We start from the raw sequence: 19027 nt of genomic DNA, 5'->3' as shown, positions 1-19027 counted from the left end.
TCTCACTGAACTCCTGAAAGGAAAGCCAGAATCAAAAACACACGAATACATTGTAATACATCTACCGTACTCCATGACAAAATGTAAATGGAAATACACAAAATTAAACGTACTTTTCCTAGGAATCATAATAAAAGCTGTGCTAATACAGCAGGTATAATAGGAACTGCATATGTAGATACATGAGCTATTTTTATCTGCCATGTTTTTAGTACAGCGAAGCAAGCATTGTTCTTCAGGCAGTAATTAGGCATAGATTAATTCTTCCTTTAAAAAAAATTCTAATTCTATGTTGATTCAGTTTTTACACTTTCACCTATTGTTTTAATCTTCCTGCACTGGCAATATTCTCAATTCTAAATTTAACAAAATGTATTTGTTTAATGACAGGAGCAATAGCCACAATTTTAATCTTCTTTAAATCAGCATTGACAAGGTTTTGCTGTTAGAATATTTTGCTCCAGCAATGTACATGAAGCTCCTTTTCCCTTCTACCATAACTTACTGGGAGTGCATTCCTAAGTACAGCCCATGCCTTTCTAAGTCCATTGACTTTGCTGAAAAGGGTGTAAAACTCCGTTTAAAATTGCAGTGTAAAACTACAGCTACAATTAGAGATGGGCACGATCCGCATTACGATCGAAAAAACCCACGATAATGGCGATCATGCGATCGTGACCTGGCGGATTGTGATCGTCCACGGCCAACGATCCAGCAATTGGGAGAGGCCTGGATCATTGCATTCGGGCTCGGATCGGGGATCCAGACAAGGCGCCAGCAATCTATTCCCCTGGCAATGGAGCCAGGGGAAAGCCTGAGCTCTGTTTGCCCTCCTTTTGTCGCCCTGGAAACCCTAATGGAAGCCCAGCTTTCCTTGATCAGCAGGGCTTCCTTCCAACCGCGGAACAGCAATGCAGTCACAAGTTGGGAGAAGACACCCAGGGGAGGGAGGGGGAAGGGGGTGTTCTGTAGCCATGGGCACTCCAATCTCATCCCTGCAAACCCTGATAGGCAGCTCTGACGGCCAAACAGACCTCCTGTGTTGCTGAATGGGACCTGAGGGGAGGCGGCTTGTCGCCGCCTCCCCGTGCCCACCAGGCCCGGCGGCCGCTGCCACCACCCACCTTCCCACATAGCTGGGAATAGCAGCGCAGCCCGCTTTGGCCTCCATGATCCACGGCTCAGGAACAGGAGATGATCGGTGTGGATCGTTAATTCGGGATCGTTGCCGGTGCCGATCCACGATCAGCTGGATCATTAATTTTTTTTGGATCATGCCCATCTCTAGCTACGATCCTTACCCTAAGAAAGTTTTTCTAATCCCTACCAAATAAAATGGGCCTTACTTCCAAGTAGATCTACTTGAAAGAAGGGCATATAGAGACTGTCTATGCAATCCTAAGAATACTTTCCTAGGAGTAAGCCCCACTGAATAGACCTGAGTAGGATTCTGAGTAGACCTGCTTAGGATGGCTCTCTAAGACTGCTTCCTCTGTCTCCCTATTTCAAGCTTCTCTAGCCCATATATTTTAGCTTTTCCCTTTTAAACTTAAACTTTAAACTTTAACTTCAGGGAAGAGGTCAGGAATGGATTCTCTCTTCCCTCCACAAGAACACTGTGAGGTAGGTTAGGCTGAGAGAGAAAGACTGGTCTGAGGTTATCAAGAGAGTTTTCATGGTTGAGTGGGGATTTAAATTTGAGTCTTCCAAGTCCTGGCTGATACTCTAACCAGTGCACCATGGTGGCTCTCATGTGTCTCTTTCCTCATCTCCATACAAACTCCGTTATAGAGTCTCCTTTTGTTCTCTGACTCCATGATGTCTTCCATGCTAGCTCCCTGCTGTACCTACAACTCTCTCTCTCCTCAGTTTGTCTTCACAGAATCACAGAGTTGGAAGGGGCCATACCAACCCCCTGCCCAATGCAGGATAAGCCTAAAGCATCCCTAACAAATATTCATCCAGCCTCTATCTTCTTCCATATCTTCTCTCTCTGAGACACATTTCTCCTGCAAATCTTAACCAGAGTCCACTGTCTAGACTCTCCTTATCATGATAAAAAACACTAACTGAAGTTCCAACTAAAAGTGCTACTGTTATTATTTTTTTTACCATTGTTGGAGGAACCATCAAAGAGCCAAACTAGATGTTTCACAGACTATCCTCCATTTTTCTTTTAAAACCAAACCCGCCTTGGGTGGTCTGCAGTTCTAAATGAAAGAAGGGCATCCACAGACAAAGACAGACTGTTAATCCTGGAGTGTCAAGCATACCTTAATACCAAGCTCTATGTTTTCCCCGCCATAAACGTCCATCCCTGGATCCAGAAGGCCTATTTCTCCAAAGAACTTCCGGTTCACAACAAATGAACAGCCGATCATTGCTGGAGTCCTAAGAAGAAAAATGCAACATGAAAACTTCAAGTATTTTGAAAGTAGTTGTTGCATTAGATTTGAAAGAGGGGAACTAGATTGTTTCAGTTGGGGATATTATTTCAGGGGCACTCACAACACCTACATTCAGATGTAATAAGCAATTTTTATGACAATGAAGCACAGATGACTTTGGAATCAGACACTGTCCAGGAATTCTGGATTCCTGGGACAACCGTGGTCAGTTCAGACACAATGCAGAGCCGAGGTTTATTGTAACTATGGCTAGTTTATGAGACCAGGATTCAGCTCACCAACAATCACTCAAATCCTGATTTGCTTGACTTTAGCCTGGGAGGACATTACTGGGGAACAAGCCAGGATGTTGTCTGCATCCATACATCCCCAGAATAATCATTAAGACTAGTCATGGGTAATAAAATCAACTTCAAACTGTTTTTTTGTATCTTAACTTGATGGGTATGGAACTCATCCTAGTTAGCGGCCCATATTCAATCGCTGCTTTTGAGTTTCACAACTGAATGCAAAAAGCATCTCAAGTATTGATATTATACATAAAAATGATAAGCAGTGCTTATATGTATGTATAAATAGACAAAAGTGTACACAATATAAACTGGTCTACAAAACAGTGCAAAATAGTTGACACAAATATAAACGAAAGTAATAAAAAATATTATGGAAAACTCACTCCTCCCAATACAGGTATGCAGTTAGGAGGTTAAACTTTCACAGATAAGCCTCTGAAGATGGTACATGGTACTTCATTCATGCAATTCAGGAGCGCACCAGCTGCACAGCTTGGGAGCACAATATGTGCAGTGACTGGCCGTTTTCACGTCTTACCAGCTCCGGTATGTCGTGCAAAGCTCCCGCAAGGACAGCGTCTTCCTGGTGCGATTTTGTGCGAAAACCAAGAAATCACGTCAGGAAGACACTGTCCTTGCAGGAGCTTTGTGCAATGTACCGGAGCCAATAAGACATGTGAAAACGGCCTGTATCGTGTTAATTTGTTTGATGTCTCGATTTTCCATTAGGGTACATCTCTGATTCTAGTGAACAGTAGTTGAACTTCATGGAAAGTCCATCTGTTGCCTGATTCACAAAATAATCACACATGAATTCCAAATCACTAGGTTGATGGGCTACATCAGTGTAACATATGCAGAGGGCTATAGAAAAGTTCTATTGTGCAATCCAAAGTTTAGGGAAAAAACCATTTTTCCCAATGAAAAATCACAGCAAAATACAAGTGGATATGAAGTGGTGCAGAGCTAGTGAATATTCTGTAAGGACAGAACAAATTTGTTGTGAGCTATCTTCATCACATAATTAAGAAATCAAGTGCAATTAAGCATCACCAGAAACAATTAAGTAAATTAGTTGAGTAATTAAGTAATGTATAGACTTTGCGCATGGTAGACTGCTTCATATGGGAGGCAGTTTTTTTCTTTCTTCTCATGGAAGAGATATAATGAATATTGGTTTTGCAGGGACCGTTAATCCCATTTTTTCGGGATAAATTCAGCAAACGACAGCATCTTCCTTATGTCAAGGATGACCGAGTCTCACCTACGTTGTCTGAAACTATCACAGTCCAGAGTGTGGACTCTTTTGCATCAGGCAAAGAGACTGAAGAGACTCAGACAAGGGCGGGGGGGGGGCGGTTCTGAGCATCCAAGGCGACCACAGAAGGAGGCAATTGAGATACCTCCAGGAACCCCTTTTGATATGCAAGAGGAGCCTTGGGGGGGGGGGGTCTGCATTCTGACTCAGGCTTGGACCCAAATCCTCCCCACCCCAAAGCCCACTGCAGCAACTGAGGTCTCACTTCAATTGACCCCTCAGGCCCCACAAAGCCAAGAACGACTCCAACCCTCTTGCAGTAGTCACTGCCATAACCAGGTGTGGCATCTTTAGAACCCCCAACCTGCTCCTGGAAGGGTTTGGACCTCTACTTCCATGCATTTAAGGACAGGTTGTTTGAAACTCACCCTCAGCCTTCGCTGGAACAAAATCTAAGCTATAATGCCGTTGGCACCACTTTCTGCTGTAACTCTTGGGCCTCAGGATCAAGCAGGGCAGAAACAGAGCAAGCAAGAGCCACCACCAGACCTTGGGACAAAATTCCTCTTTGCCTCTCCCTCCCCTCCCCGCCAATTAAAGGAGGCAACTCCGTGGTGAGGCTGAGACAAAACAGTGGCGGCACTTCAGTCCACACATGCCTCTCCATCTCACTGAACTCTGAAATCATCCATCGAGGACCTCTAACTTCTTCCTCTTCTCTGCTTTTCAAAGTGCTGGGTTAGGGCTGTGAAGACACTGCCCCCCCCTCCCCGGATTCCCAGCTGTTGGCAACCCTACACACAGGATTGTCATAAAACAATCTAAGCTATTTTGGGTCCCCATTGGGAAGTAAGGTAGGGTATAAATGAAGGAAATAAGTTAACATTCCCATGGACAGACACTACACACGTGTAGTCTCTGCTTTCGGCTGTGTTGTGGTTCAAATGGGTGTGTTCCTTAGGAGGCAATGGTGATGTCCCCACCCACTAACTTGGCTATTACCAATGAGAGATGACTTTGAGGCTCAGGGCAGGGTTTGGATGTAGACTGTGGGAATGAGCATAAAGGTAGACATGCAAGAATAACCTTAGGTTTCCAGTTTGCAAAGTCTGTTGATCTCTCTGATCCCAGGAGAAAAAGTGTTACAGTTGGGTGAGGCCAGCAGTGATCTGGGAGGTCTGCTGTAAATAGGGTTGCCAGCCTCCAGGTAGTGGCTGGAGATCTCCTGGAATTACCACTAGTCTTCAGGCCACAGAGATCAGTTCACCTGGAGAAAATGGCTACTTTGGGGGGTGGACTCTATGGAATTATGCCATGTCAAGGTCCTTTCCTCCCCCAAACCCCACTTTCTCCAGGTTTCTCCAGGTTTCACCTCCCAGATCTGCAGGAATTTCCCAACTTGGAGCTTGCAACCCTAGCTGTAAACTTGGTAGATATTAAGAGGGGCGCATGGAATTTTTGTGTGTGTCAGTTTCGAACCTGGGGTTTCCTAACAAACTCTGTTCCATTATAGGTTTGTTCCAGGTGGGCTTCTGAATGAACTCTGTGCTGTTATTGATTTGTTCCAGGTGGGCTTCTGAATGAAATCTGTCCCATTATAGGTTTGTTCCAGGCGGTCTGGCGTTGGTTCGGATGTATGTTTATTTTTTTCATTGTCATGAGTTTCGGCCTCTTGCCTGTAAGCAAGGGGAGTGTTAGCTATGCGTGCACATGCACACACACACACACTCTTCTTTTCAAGGGGGTAACATGAGCCATTGCGGCAGCCCAGAACTCAGAGCCTGGAGGAGACCCCTCCCTCTTCAAACCCGCATATGCACATCTGCATGGACTTTGGTTGCTTGCTGGACTTTCCTTGCATTGTGTATAAAAGCACACAGAAAGGGATTGGTGAAGCGACGCCAATGGCACCATGCTGTCTGCTGCTCCCCACCCCACCCCGGCACAAAGCAAGCCTTTTGTGAATCAATCTCTATGAGCCACTCAATGCCAATTCCATTGCCTGGAAAACACCAAAGACAAAATGCACTCATGTAGGCTTTCCAGGTCCCCACCCCCACAGGGCAGGAGGATGGAGGCCTGGCACTCTCCTCAGTAATAGTATTCATGCGTGCGCACTTCCAGGAAGTGATGTCATCATGCAGGGCCTTATGCTGCCCCTGGGAGCACTCCTGTGCTCTGCAGCAGGGCAATTTCAGCCCCAAATGGGGTTTGGGGCCGGAATTGGTCCACTGTGGAGTGCAGGAGCCCTGCCGGGGTGGCACGACAGGCCCACTGCGGAATGTGGGAGCACTGCCGGGAGGACCCTAGAGCATGCCTGTGCTTCTCAGTGGGCCAATTTAGGATCTAAACACACCCAATTCAGCCAATTTAGGGTCCAAATAGGCTCACTGTGGGGCATGGGTGTGCGCCGTGCCACCAGGGAGTGCACCTTGGGAGGCATGTTCCCCCACCTTTTCCCCCACCAGCCAGGTAAGTGGGGGTGGAGGGTGGGAGCAGGGGATCTCCTGCCCCCAGCAAGGGACTGGCAACCCTACACTCACGTGCAACACACACATTCCTCTTCCCACCAACAGTTACGCTATGCTAGGGCTCAGTCTCTCCCCTTGCAACCCCATTGGTTGCTTGCTGTTAAGGAAAATGCTGCTGCCTGCCGCTGCTGGGCCAGGGCCTGCCTGCGCTACTGCTGCACAGTAAGAACCAAACCAAAACATACAAACTTTTTGGTGGGGGGAGTTGTTATAGCATTGTTTCCCGAATTTGTTTTACCGTTCCAGAAGCTGCTTTAACAAACTGAACAAACTATTTTTGGGTGTATTTCCAGCTCGTTTGACTTATTTTGTATACTCCTATCCATTGATAAGCTTGCCTGAACAGGCTCTTGTGTAGCGTGAAGAGAAGCTTTCTTCCCTCTCTATATCATCTGTACTGTTTATTTAACAAACAAGAAGATTTAATATATGCTGTTGAAACGTTTGACTAATAACACCAACTGAACAACGGGTATTTTGCTTTACAGAGATGGATGGACATTTCAAAGTCCAATTCCCCCACAAAGTGCGATGTTTCACGGTTTGCTATTTAAGAATTCATTGTCACCATTTGTTGTTGCGGCATGATAACTATCAGCAGCAGAAACTATTAATTTTGAAAGTTACCGTTAGAGTTTCCAGATTCTTATCATCTCCATTATCTCTGATTACTTGCTGCCATTAAACCAAAAGGAAAGGCCACTGTTTTCACAGTATAAAGAGCTTGGTGTATTTGTTGGCTGTGTTTGCGCACACATGTGTGTAAGCGGGGTGGGTGGGAAGCACAAATGAACTGAGCTTCCTGTATGGAGATGATCAGAGTAAGGTTCAAATGAAAAGTGTCCGGTGGGGCTGTGACTCAGTGACTGAGTGCCTGCTTTGCGTGCAGCAGTTTTCAGGTTCTACCCCTGGTCATCTCCAGTTAAATGCTTTCAAATACAGTCCCCCACAAAGAACTCTGCTCCAACTTTCAGAAGAAAAAAAAGCCCCAATAAACCCAGGGCTGGCGCATCCATGGAGGCAGGTCCGGCAGCTGCCTTGAGTGCTGAGGCACCGGATGGGGTGCCGGGGTTGGGAGTGCATGCTGTTGGGCTGGCGGCAGCAGCAGAGCAGAAGGGCTGCTCTGTCTGGCTGGGAGTGCGTGCTTGTGGCGGCAGTGTGGGGCAGTCTGAGCAGGTGGCCTCCCAGCCCTTCCACAGCGTGCTGCCGCTGCCACCTGCACGCAGCTGTGGACCAGGCGCAGCAGGTGGCATGGGGTGGCATGGGGAAACTGAGCAGGAGGGCTGGCAGGCCACCCGTGCACCATCCCAGCTGCCTGCCGCGCCAATGGGGCCGGCTCACAGTGGCATACAGCGTGATGACGTCACATGCAGTGACATCATCACACAGTCTGGGTGCAAGCACACATGTGCTTCACGTGAAGCTGCCCCTGGCCTCAGGCACCAGAAACTGTGGCACCGGCCCTGAATAAACCACAAGATCAGGAGTCTCCGATGTCATTTCCCTAGGCACCACGGCAGCTGCTGGTATGTTCCCTGGTGCCACTTGCTTCTTCTACAAATTAAAGTGCCCACTGTTGCACCTCACTGGATTAGGAGATGCTCCTGACAAGCCCAGATGTCCTGTTTGGGCACCAGGCAAGGGCCATCTGAGCTATGGATCCCGCAACAGCTGGAGTTAAACTGAGGTTATTCATAGGAGTGAGTGCCTGGCAGATGCAGGCACTCACTGGCTCGGAGGCTACTGAGGCACTACTGAGGCACTCACTCAGAGGCTACTGAGGCACTACTGAGGCACTCACAATCGAACCTTGTCCAGCATCCTGAAAAGCCTTATGGTGTCTCTCCAGGAGCCTCATGGTCAGCTGAGAGGCCTCAGGCAACCAGTTGTGGACTCCACCATCTGAGGGCCAAGCTACACATGACGAATGACACTTGAACGGCAAGTGGATTGAGTGGAGGGCAAGTGAACAGGGAGAAATACACTTGCTGTTCAAGTGTCATTCGTCATGTGTAGCTTGGCCCTGAGTTGTGCTTTTGCTCGGACTTTCCGTCTTCGCTGCTCTTGGGGTCCTGGGGTGACTGTGGGATCCCTGGCAATAGGCCGCTCTCCTTCCTGGGTCCCTGTCAGGATGTCTCCTCCTGTCATACTCTGCAAGGCCAGTTTGATTCTGTGTGACTCTGATGTTAGAAGCTGTTCCCTGCCTGGAACGTGACAGCCTGTGGTTTCTCTTTCTCCTGAGAAGCCGGGCCTCACGGCCTTGGAGTTTCTCACACATCTTCTTTGCTGTGTCCTGCTGCTCATTTATTAAACTTAGCTAACCGCTTCCTAAAGGGGGGTGGGAACTCGGGGGCTGGGCTTAGAATCCTGTATACGTTATGTGCGTGTAGAGAACTGCCATTCCTGGCAAGGAGTGTAATAAAGAATGAACTAGTAGCGTATCAAATAAAACGCTTTAACTCCTGCAGTTCCTGGACTCATGCAGTGAAGTCTTTGAGAGTTACTTGGCAGAACCTCACAGTCCCTCAGAAATTCCAGTTAGCGATGCTGGCTCCTGCTATGATCCTCCTGTGTTTTTGGTCTGTGTCGTGGGCTCTGAGTCCTCAGAGGATGAAGACCTTGGGGAGGACGACAGGAGTGGGGATATTCCGAGCCCCTCCAGAGTCAGCCGCTTGGAAGACCACCAGGAACCCTTGCCGGAGCAGGCTGAGGAATCCAGGGCAGACTCAGAGACAGAGGCTGTTCCCTTACCTGCACCAGCACTGGAGACCAGGGCAACATCTCCACCCAGCTCCCCTGAGCCTGATAGGCAGCGCAGAGGGAGGCAGCGTCTTGCTGCACAGGAAAGGAGGCGAAGTGCAAGGCTTCAGGCACTCAAACAGCGGCGTAATGACCTTGAGTCTTAACAGGATGCAGCACTGCCCTGAAGGCGAGAGCTCTTAAGCCAAGACGCCCCTTCCCTTGTTGCAGAAGCACCTGTGCATAGATCTGCCTGGCTCTGCTGTGACCCAGCTCTGCTCTGACTGCTTTCTTGGCTCTGACCTTTGAATTCGGCTCCCTGGACTACACTCCCTGCTTGCTCCCTGGTCGGCTTGGTTGAACTCTGGACTTTTAGAGAAGCTTATGGCAGACTCCCTGCCTGCATTCCAGCACAGTCTGAGAGTCACAGCTGGCCACATGTCCCCTAATGGCCCCTGGAGGGGGGGGGTCTGTAACGGTTTTACCCTCTGTGAGATTTATCACCACTGTGTCCTTGTCCTCTGATGAGGAATTGTCAGGGTCACTTTTGACACCAGATGGTATTACCATTGGATATGAAGGCAGCATCCATTTGGAAATTGCCGTGTTCATGGTAGAGCCATTGGTTTTTATTATTGGTCTCCCTCCCCTGGCAGCCATTTTGTGGTCATGCCCATTATCTGTTCTTCAAATTCCAAAAGTGTTCACAGGCTCAACAAGATTGGGGATCCCTGAAGCAAATCATATCTGTCTGTCATATTTTTATCCTGTCCTTCCTCCAAGGTGCTGCAGGATGTTCTATAATTCTCCCTTCCTTTATTTTATCCTCACAACAACCCTGAAATATAGATTAACCAGAGAGACAGCGATTAGCCCCTGGTCAGTCCATGAGCTTTAATTTTTTTTTTAAATCTAATTTTCCCATATCCTAATCTGACATTCTAGCCACACTGACTATAAAATGTCATAAGGAATCTAGACTGGGTTACTCTGTTTTGCTAACATTTAGCAGTTAGCCACCTGGCTCCATGGTTTGTTGTTATTGATCAAGTGTGAAATATGTGTATCGCTGCCACTATCTTTTAGAAATTGCTGTTTTTATTGATGTTTTTAGTTGATTTAAAACTAAACTGTTAAGCTGTTTTATATTTGTTGTTCTCTGCTCTGAGTCCACTTGCGGGGAAAGCGGACTAGAAATGATGATGATGATGATGATGATGATGATGGAGTAAGAGAAAAACTGGCATTGGGGAGGCCATTCAAGAAGTCATTCGACCCTAATGAACCCTAGATCAATGATGACCTCAGTACTCCATGAAGCAAAAAACCAAGTCCCACTGGGTCAGACCGACGGTCTTCAACCTTTCCAGATCTGGACCCACCTTTAATCCCAGCTGGTAGCACAGAACCCACTGAGAGGCAAGTATGTGGCAGGAAGTTACGTGACATCACAATCATGTGACAGGAAGAGGAACAGTCAGAGTCTCTGAACCTAAATTCTGTCTGTGGTAAAAAGGAATCCTTTCTACTACTGAGTGACTTTGTTTTGTTCCGTTCTGTATGTGTGTGCGCACAGAAAGAGAGGTATGAGGCATAGCACCCTTGCTGTCTACTCACAAACATTAGAAGCAGATTCTTTGAAAGAATAACAATGTCAGTCCTATAGAGTTCCATGACCAAATGAGTGGAGCTATGCAACTCTCCACAGGGTCCAACCCAGCCCAATTGCACTAATCTTCTATCCGGTTTCCAACACTGGTTAACTGGAAGCCCCAAGAAGGACATGGAATGTAACATTTCTACCTTGCAATTCCACCCCCCCCCCAATGACTGGTGTTCAGGGACGTTCCATTAGCTAATACATATATCTTCCTATACAGTTTTTTCCTTGTCACTTGGGATTGAAACTGGACCCTTTCGTATGCAAAGTACAAGTTGTACAGCTGAGCCACGGCACATCCCCAAGTTTAAAGGAAGAGCCTCTCTATGGTTAGCCTAACACAGATGACATTTGCACAGCAGGAGAAGTTGTTTAGATTTCAATACACTTAAGTGGTTTAAGGTTGCTCCCATTTGAAAATATGCACCACGTGCAGAAATCCTCATTTCCATGCTCCAATAACCCTGCCTAATTGCCTGCTTCAAATGTGCTTTTCTTCCCACTCTCGCTAATGGCTTGGGTATCCAAGAAACAAGGAGAGATCACATAAAAGCTGCTAGAATAAACATCGTCCTCACTCTCAGTTCTGCATAACAAGCCTTAGTAAAATATATATTTTCCCAATGAAGCCATAGGTTAAAGGTCATGGAGATGCCCGTAGGAAGGTCACGGGAACTGGGATATGAGAGCAGAAAATAAGAGGAAGGGCAAAGCCATGGAGGGTGTTGAAGGTAAGGACAAGACCTTTTGCAGTGGATCAGGAAGCAAATAGAAAGGCCTTGTAGGCATTGTTAAAGCAACATCACATAGTCAAAAAGAGTCCAGTAGCACCTGTAAGACTAACCAATTTTATTGTAGCATAAGCTTTCGAGAATCAAGTTCTCTTCGTCAGATGCATGGTACAGAAACTGCCACAGACTAACACGGCTAACTCCTCTGCATCTATCACATAGTCAGAATGATAAAACTGGCGAACTGTTTTGCCCGCAGAGTAAAGGATAGATATGAGGATACTGAGGTAGCCCAGGCCAGACAAGGGGGCTAAGTTTTGCTGAAAGGGTCGTTCTATTTTTGCAGAAGAAACAATATGACTTGTAAATATGGGTTGCTAAAGAGAGAGAATCACTAGTAGAGCTAAGGCTTCAGTTCTAAGCAAGTAAGTGGATGTTTCTCATGGGATGTTTAGTTCTCTAGAACTAGAGAATTTTTTTAGGGACCAGGGCAAGGCACGCAGCCCTTCAAGCACGTTCAGGGTGCAGCGTCCTCCTTTGGTCTACCATGACAGCTTTGTTCATCTGTTCACGGCCTTCTGCAATATTAATAACTGCCTGTACATGCACTTTCTTTGTTGTGGTTCTTGTTTGTGGAATGGCCTGCCTGAGGAGATCAGGAGTAGAGATGGGCACGAACAGAAAAAAACCCGAACATGATGTTCGTTGTTCGTTGCCATCCACGAACAGGGACTCACAAACAACCATGAACATGGCCCTGTTCACGAACATGTTTGTGGTTGGCTGTTCGTGGGGGCCAGCAGGCTCTCCTCCAGCCATCACCCAAGTTTGGTCAAGATCCCTACTGCACCACTCCCAGAAACCTGACCTGAGCAGGCACCAGGAATGGTACCAATAATAAATAATAGCTTGGCCCCAGAGCCTGGCAGCAGCCCTGGAACTTGAAGGGATAGATCCCTACCGCACCACTTCCAGAAACCCTACCTGAGCAGGCACCAGGAAAGGTACCAATAATAAATAATAGCTTGGCCCCAGAGCCTGGTAGCAGCCCTGGAACTTGAAGGGGTAGATCCCTACCACACCATTACCAGAAACCTTACCTGAGCAGGCAGCAGGAAAGGTACCAATAATAAATAATAGCTTGGCTCAGAGCCTGGCAGCAGCCCTGGAACTTGAAGGGGTAGGTCCCTATCCCACCACACACAAAGAAAATTCAAGCTCCAATGCACTCTCTCTATCAAAATGCCAACAGCAACTGTCTCTCCCTGTCCACTGTCTGCAAACTAAGCCAGAGCTGGGACCCCCCTCCCCCCTGCTCCCTTGTAACAAATTTGGAGCACCACACTTGAAAGGAAGACCTGCCTATCAAGCTAAATTGGGCTTAGATTGGAGTTTCTAGGGCAACAGCAGGAGTTCAGACAGAGTTCAGACAATCCCTGCCTAAGTTGCCAAAGGAATTGATTGCAGGTGCCAGACTGTCTGGCTTGACGAACAGCAAGGAACAAGGCTTGCAACGACCACCTGTTCATTTAGAATGGGGCCTTATGAACAGCTTGTTCGGGAACAGCAGATTGGGCTGTTCGTGGGTTTTTTTTGTTCGTATTGCTGTTCGTGCCCATCTCTCATCAGGAGTGCTCCCACACATCATTTCACAAAGTAGGTAAAATAATAATAATAATAATAATAATAATAATAATAATAATAATAATAATAATTTATATACCTCCCTTCAGGACAACTTAACACCCAGTCAGAGCGATTTACTAAGTATGCTATTATCATCCCCACAACAATCGCTCTGTGAGGTGGGTGGGGCTGAGAAAGCTCTGGAGAGCTGTGACTGACCCAAGGTCACCCAGCTAGCTTCAAGCGGAAGAGCGGGGAATCAAACCCGGCTCTCCAGATTAGAGTCCTGCTGCTCTTAACCATTACACCAAACTGGCTCAAGAGGGCTTTTCTATAAAGGTAATAGGGATATAGTATAATAGAATGGTTCAAGATAAGGAGTAGAAATAAGTTTGAATTCTGCACATGTTGTTTATTTGAAAATATATAAATTAAATAGTGTCAAATTTTATTCTAACACTTTTAAAGGTTATGATGACTTTTGTACTTGGTACTTTGATAATCCTTGTAGCACACAGCTCTGTATTCTTTTTGTGTGTCCCCTTCTTTTGTCCCCCTTTTTTCTGTATCCTCTTTTCTGTTTTAATAAAATAAAATTTTAAAAAGAATGGTTCAGGAAGGCACTTTATAAAGGGAAAGGGACTGTGGACTACCACTGTGAATACGATTTGCCATCAGTTTGCGGCATACATTATCCTGATGTCACTGCATTGTTTTCTACTGATAACAGTTTTTCTTTATTATACCACTACTCTGTATCATGCCTAATAAGCTATGTTTATTCCAATTTCTGCAATCTTAGTCCCAATGCATGGTTTATTAGATGTCTCTTGATATTGACTGTATTGATTTTGACTGGGCCATCCATCCACTTTGAGATCAGTGAGGAAGGCGGACTATAAATATTGCAAATAAATAAACAAGATGGAAGAATTCCAAAGAGCCAGTTTTCATGCTAGTTTCTAAACAGGAGTAGAGCACTTTAGAAGATTTGCAGATGTAAACTGTTGACCATTTATCTGTTCAGAACTGTCAACTTGTAGACAGTTTGTTGCTACATTTTAGAGCACTTGAGATTTTAAAACCAAACAAGCACTGAAACCGCAAAGAACCACCTGCCTTGCCTGCACTTATAATATCTCAACCACTCAATATTTATGTGTAACAAGGAACCTGGGACTATTCTCACTTCTAAATTACCTGTTCGTTTGAAGCTCTACATTCAATTGCTTGACAAGGCAGGGAACATAACCCTCCCTTCCTCTGTTATACATTTTCCCAGTGCTTGCATTATTACTTCTTATATCTATTAAACTACTTTCTCATATCTATTAAACCGCCTCTGTCAGCAGTTCCAAAACATACTCTGAGAGATCCATAATCTGACTGAATTTTCATTCCCTTTTAGGACAATGGGAGATAAATCATTGCTCGAATCTTAGTAGAAACTAGGGTTTAATGAAAGAAATGGCACAGCAATGAGATTTACTGCGCATCCCCTCTTTCTATGTAATATAATGCTCGAGGGATTTTTTTTTTTGTTGGACTCTTGTCTGGTTACAGAAAGGAGACAGTGTGCTGACAGCTTTAAACTATGCATCAAGCACTAAGTTTTTATAAAGAAGGGTGCACTGGAGTTCAAGCTTGCGTGAAAATCATTCTTTTATTCTTTGTTCTCAATTGGCCCCTCATATTTGTGCGACTGCTTCTCTCCCTACATTCCACCGTGGCAGCTTCACTCATCTGAACAGGGCCTTCTGCAGATACCACGCTGCAGTTGTGCAAAATCAACAGCTTCCTGTACACATAGAATCATAGGGCTGGAAGGGACCTCCAGGGTCATCTAGTCCAACCCCCTGCACAATGCAGGAAATTTATAACTACCTCCCCTTTCTTTATGATAGCCCCCGCCTTGTGGAACAGCCTGCCTGAGGATGTCAGGAAAGCTCCCACTCTCCTGGCTTTCTGCAAACTGTGCAAAACTGAATTATTCAGGAGGGCTTTCTACCCAGATTATGGGGCTATGTCATAAGAAATAGCTCAGAGAGATGCCTTGGTAGGGACAGGGACTCTATGCTATGCTTTTGAGTACTGTCTGATGATGTAGATATGCTTTTTCTAGAGAGTTTCCACATTGCTAAACATGTCATGTTAAATTAGTTGCATTTGGTTTCAGAGAGATTTCATCTCTGTGCCTGGCTTTAAACTGGTTTTCAAACTTCCTGCTACCATTCCTTGTTGTATCTGCTCACTGAACACTACTCACTATTGTATTTTGCTCAGTGAATACCCTAGCTGTTGATTATATTGTATTTCACTTGCACTGTGTAATCTGCCTTGGGTCTCAGTGAGAAAGGTGGACTATAAACAAACAAACACGAAAAGGGTGCTAGCTATATTAAGCGATGCTAAATACAAATAATGTGCTTGAAAACCAAACTTTCCTAGTCCATAATGACATTTTTAACTGTGTTGAATCGAATCAAAATCTAATCGAATCAATAATAACAAATAATTGAAATGGTATATGAGCAGTATTTCGAGCATCTTTGCGTCTGTACAGCTGGAGAGACAGCATGATAATTGCCAGTGATACATTACTGGCATGGTAGGAGCTTTCGTGAGTCACAGCTCACTTCTTCAGATACCTGAAGCATCTGAAGAAGTGAGCTGTGACTCACGAAAGCTCATACCCTACCACAAATTTTGTTACTCTTATAGCTGCTACTGGACTCTTGCTCTTTTCTACTGCTACAGACAAACACGGCTACCCATCTTGATCTATTATTGGCATGAAAAATGAAATCCTGCCCTCCATTCATAGTTGACTTATGGAGACCCCTGGTGGGGTTTTCATGGCAAGAGACTAACAGAGGTGGTTTGCCATTGCCTGCCCCTGCAGCCCTGGTCTTCGCTGGAGGTCTCTCATCCAGTTACTATCCAAGGCTGACCCTGCTTAGCTTCTGAGATCTGATGAAATCAGGCTCTCCTAAGCTATCCAGGCCATAGCAGGATGATATTCCCCTGGTCACCTAGTAATGAATGAGACCTCTGTAAATTCCCCCATTGGCCAAATAGCAGCTGAAATGGGTGGTGGCTGAGGATGGGAAAACAGCATGGTTATATTCCGCCCTGCTTTGACCCCAATCCAGGTCATAAAACCACACCCCACTGCCTTTATTAAGACTGCATCCCCACACACAAAGCTCTCCACTAGGAGATCCGTTCATGGATCTCCTATTTTTATCACATCCTTCCCCTTTTGTTGTTTTAATCCTTGCAACAACGCTGTGAATTAGGCTAAGCTTAGAGAGAGTGACTGGCCTAAAGTCACATCAGGCAGTTCATGACTGTGTGGGGATATGAACCCAGGTCTCCCAGATCTTTGTTCAACACTAGATGATACCAGATCTTATGAGGTTTCTTTTAGCCCTTATAATCCAAAATTTATGTCTTGCCTACAGATAGGCATGAACCGGGAAAATGGTGGTTCATTGCGGTTCGTGGTTCATCACGGTTCACAAACCACAAACCAGCATGAACTTGCCTGATTCACGAACTGGTTTGTTCGGTTTGTGAATACGTCACTTCCGAGGCAGCAGAAGGTCTGTAGAAAGCCCATCCCCCCCTCTTGCCTAGGAAACTGATTGATCAGTGCCAGGCTGTCTGCAGTGACGAACCGAAAAATGAACCAAATGAACGGCCCAAAATCATAGCAATTGTTGCAGTTTGTCTGAAATGCCTTCCGACGAACTGCTGGTAATTGCGAACCCCCCCGAAAAGGCCAGTTTGTGACAAACTTTGGTTCATATTACATTAGATGTACTCTTGGGAGCACCAAATAGAGATCTAAGAAATTTTATTTGGTAATTGTATTGATAATATTGATTTATTGCTTGTAATCGTATTGTTTTATATTGCTGGCTTTTGCTGTAATAAATTGGATTGGATTGGATTGGTTCATATTTTGGTTCATGCCCATATCTAGTCTTGCCTCCTCATTGGTCTGTCCAATGACAACTAAGAGCACTTGTAATGGTATTAGAAGGCCGTCCTTTGGTAAGCAGATGGCTTATTAAACCATTCAGGATGATTCAGTGACATTTCATCAATAGGTGCTAATAACATGAAATGTTCTCACAATGGCTGAGGATTTCTATGTTGCTTTTGTAATGCAATACTCAACATAGAGCAGAGAAAGTGACAGACCTCTGGTCAAGGGGAGGGAGCACTGAAATAGCCTAGCAGCCAGATGTATATCCAGAATGAAAACAGAGTTACAGGTTATGTAAAGGTGGGGTGAGAGTTAGCTAAAACCTAGAAATTCTATCTGGGAATCTGAGGGCACCTCTAGATGATTCTTTTCTGGGGTGGGGGTGGGGCAGAATTTGTGCACAGATGCTCCACACGGAGCAGCAAAATTGGTGAAATATCTCCCCCCACCATGATTTTACGTGAGAAAATTGCATTCGCCATAGGTAGGAGACTTCCCTCGCCCTGTGGTGCTGTTCCAAGTCCATTTGGGTGCTACCTTTTTTAAAAAGGAAGCAGTTACCTACAGCTGTCCTATGGCTGCTGGGAGCATATTAAAACAAGCACATGCCTCTGCAGAAAAGTGTTGTCTAGGGGCAACCTGAGGCAGGTTTAGAGGCTATGCTGCCTGTTTACAGGAATGTATTTGCCTTTACTATGCTCTGCTTGTATATTTGCAAATCATCCTGTCATGGCCCAGTCTGGACTCAGTGAGGGTGAGGTCTCCTCTGGAGGAGAGGAGCCTCATGTAGCCAGCTAGGACTCCTCAGGAGAAGAGGAGTTCTGTGTAGCCAGCCCTAGCCCTGATTCAGCAGAAGCTGGTGATCAGGAGCAACAGCTGCTGGCTGATCAGAGCTTACAGCCAGCAGGCGAGGCACCAGCACCCTCCAGCCCCAATACCACAGGGGAAGCTCAGCCAGGGACAGCCCAGGCTACAGGTGCAGCACAACCAAGGGCCTCCACCCCCCCCCCAGGTTCACCCATGCCCAAAGAACGCCGCAGACAATGCCAGAGACTGGAACTGCAGGAGAGACGGCGCAATGCTCGTCTCCTGAGCCAACGCCAGCTGCTGGAGAGCGAGGATGAGTAGCGTCAGGATGGAGCCCCAGCAGCTGGCTGAAAACCACACCTGGCTATAAAAGCCAGTCTGGAGAAACTGCCAGGCATGGAAGCGACATGTAGATTACCTACAACTATTTCCTGGAACCGTGCAGCTTGTTCTTGTCTGCAAGATTTGATACTCTTGTGCTCTGACCTATGGACTGGACTGGACTGGACTTGGCTTTTGGATTCTGGGCACACCCCTGGTGTTTACCTTGTGCTCTGACTACGGACTGGACCTGGCTTTTGAATCTTGAACACTCTTTTGGCTTCGTGTTAGTGCTTGGACTATCAGCTTGGGCGGGGAGGGCCTAGCTTGACACATCCAATAGTAGAAAGATCTCTCCACTGCATTCTCATTGAAAGAAAACCTCTTGACTTTGATCATGGAATTTCTCACTGCTTTGAAAACTGGCTTGCCAGGTGTTCGGTTCTGGAGGGCAACTTCTCGGTAATTAAGGCCTCTGCCCACGGATCTCCAGCTGATCAGCAGGAGAAAGCAGGCCAGCAAAATGGGAGGTTGTACGTGATCATTATCCTCACTCAATGACATCACTTCCAGCTCAACCTGGAAGCAATGGTGTCACATGGCGGCCAAGTGTTTTTGCCAAAACAATGAGAACACAAGCCCACCCCAATAACTTCCTG

General features: G+C 46.1%; 1 protein-coding gene across 1 annotated transcript in view; it reads right to left on the bottom strand.

The window, feature by feature from the left end:
- The window catches only part of GALNT17 (polypeptide N-acetylgalactosaminyltransferase 17), a 278401-nt gene that overhangs the window by 46871 nt on the left and 212503 nt on the right, over nt 1–19027 (bottom strand). The window contains exon 6 of the mRNA XM_055000990.1: nt 2274–2391. Within this exon, the coding sequence (XP_054856965.1) occupies nt 2274–2391 (118 nt within the window). The remainder of the gene's footprint in view (nt 1–2273; nt 2392–19027) is intronic.

The sequence above is a fragment of the Eublepharis macularius genome, chromosome 17 (genome assembly GCF_028583425.1).
Source record: "Eublepharis macularius isolate TG4126 chromosome 17, MPM_Emac_v1.0, whole genome shotgun sequence".
In the NCBI taxonomy this organism is placed as follows: domain Eukaryota; kingdom Metazoa; phylum Chordata; class Lepidosauria; order Squamata; family Eublepharidae; genus Eublepharis; species Eublepharis macularius.
This window is presented reverse-complemented; position numbering and strand designations above follow the sequence as displayed.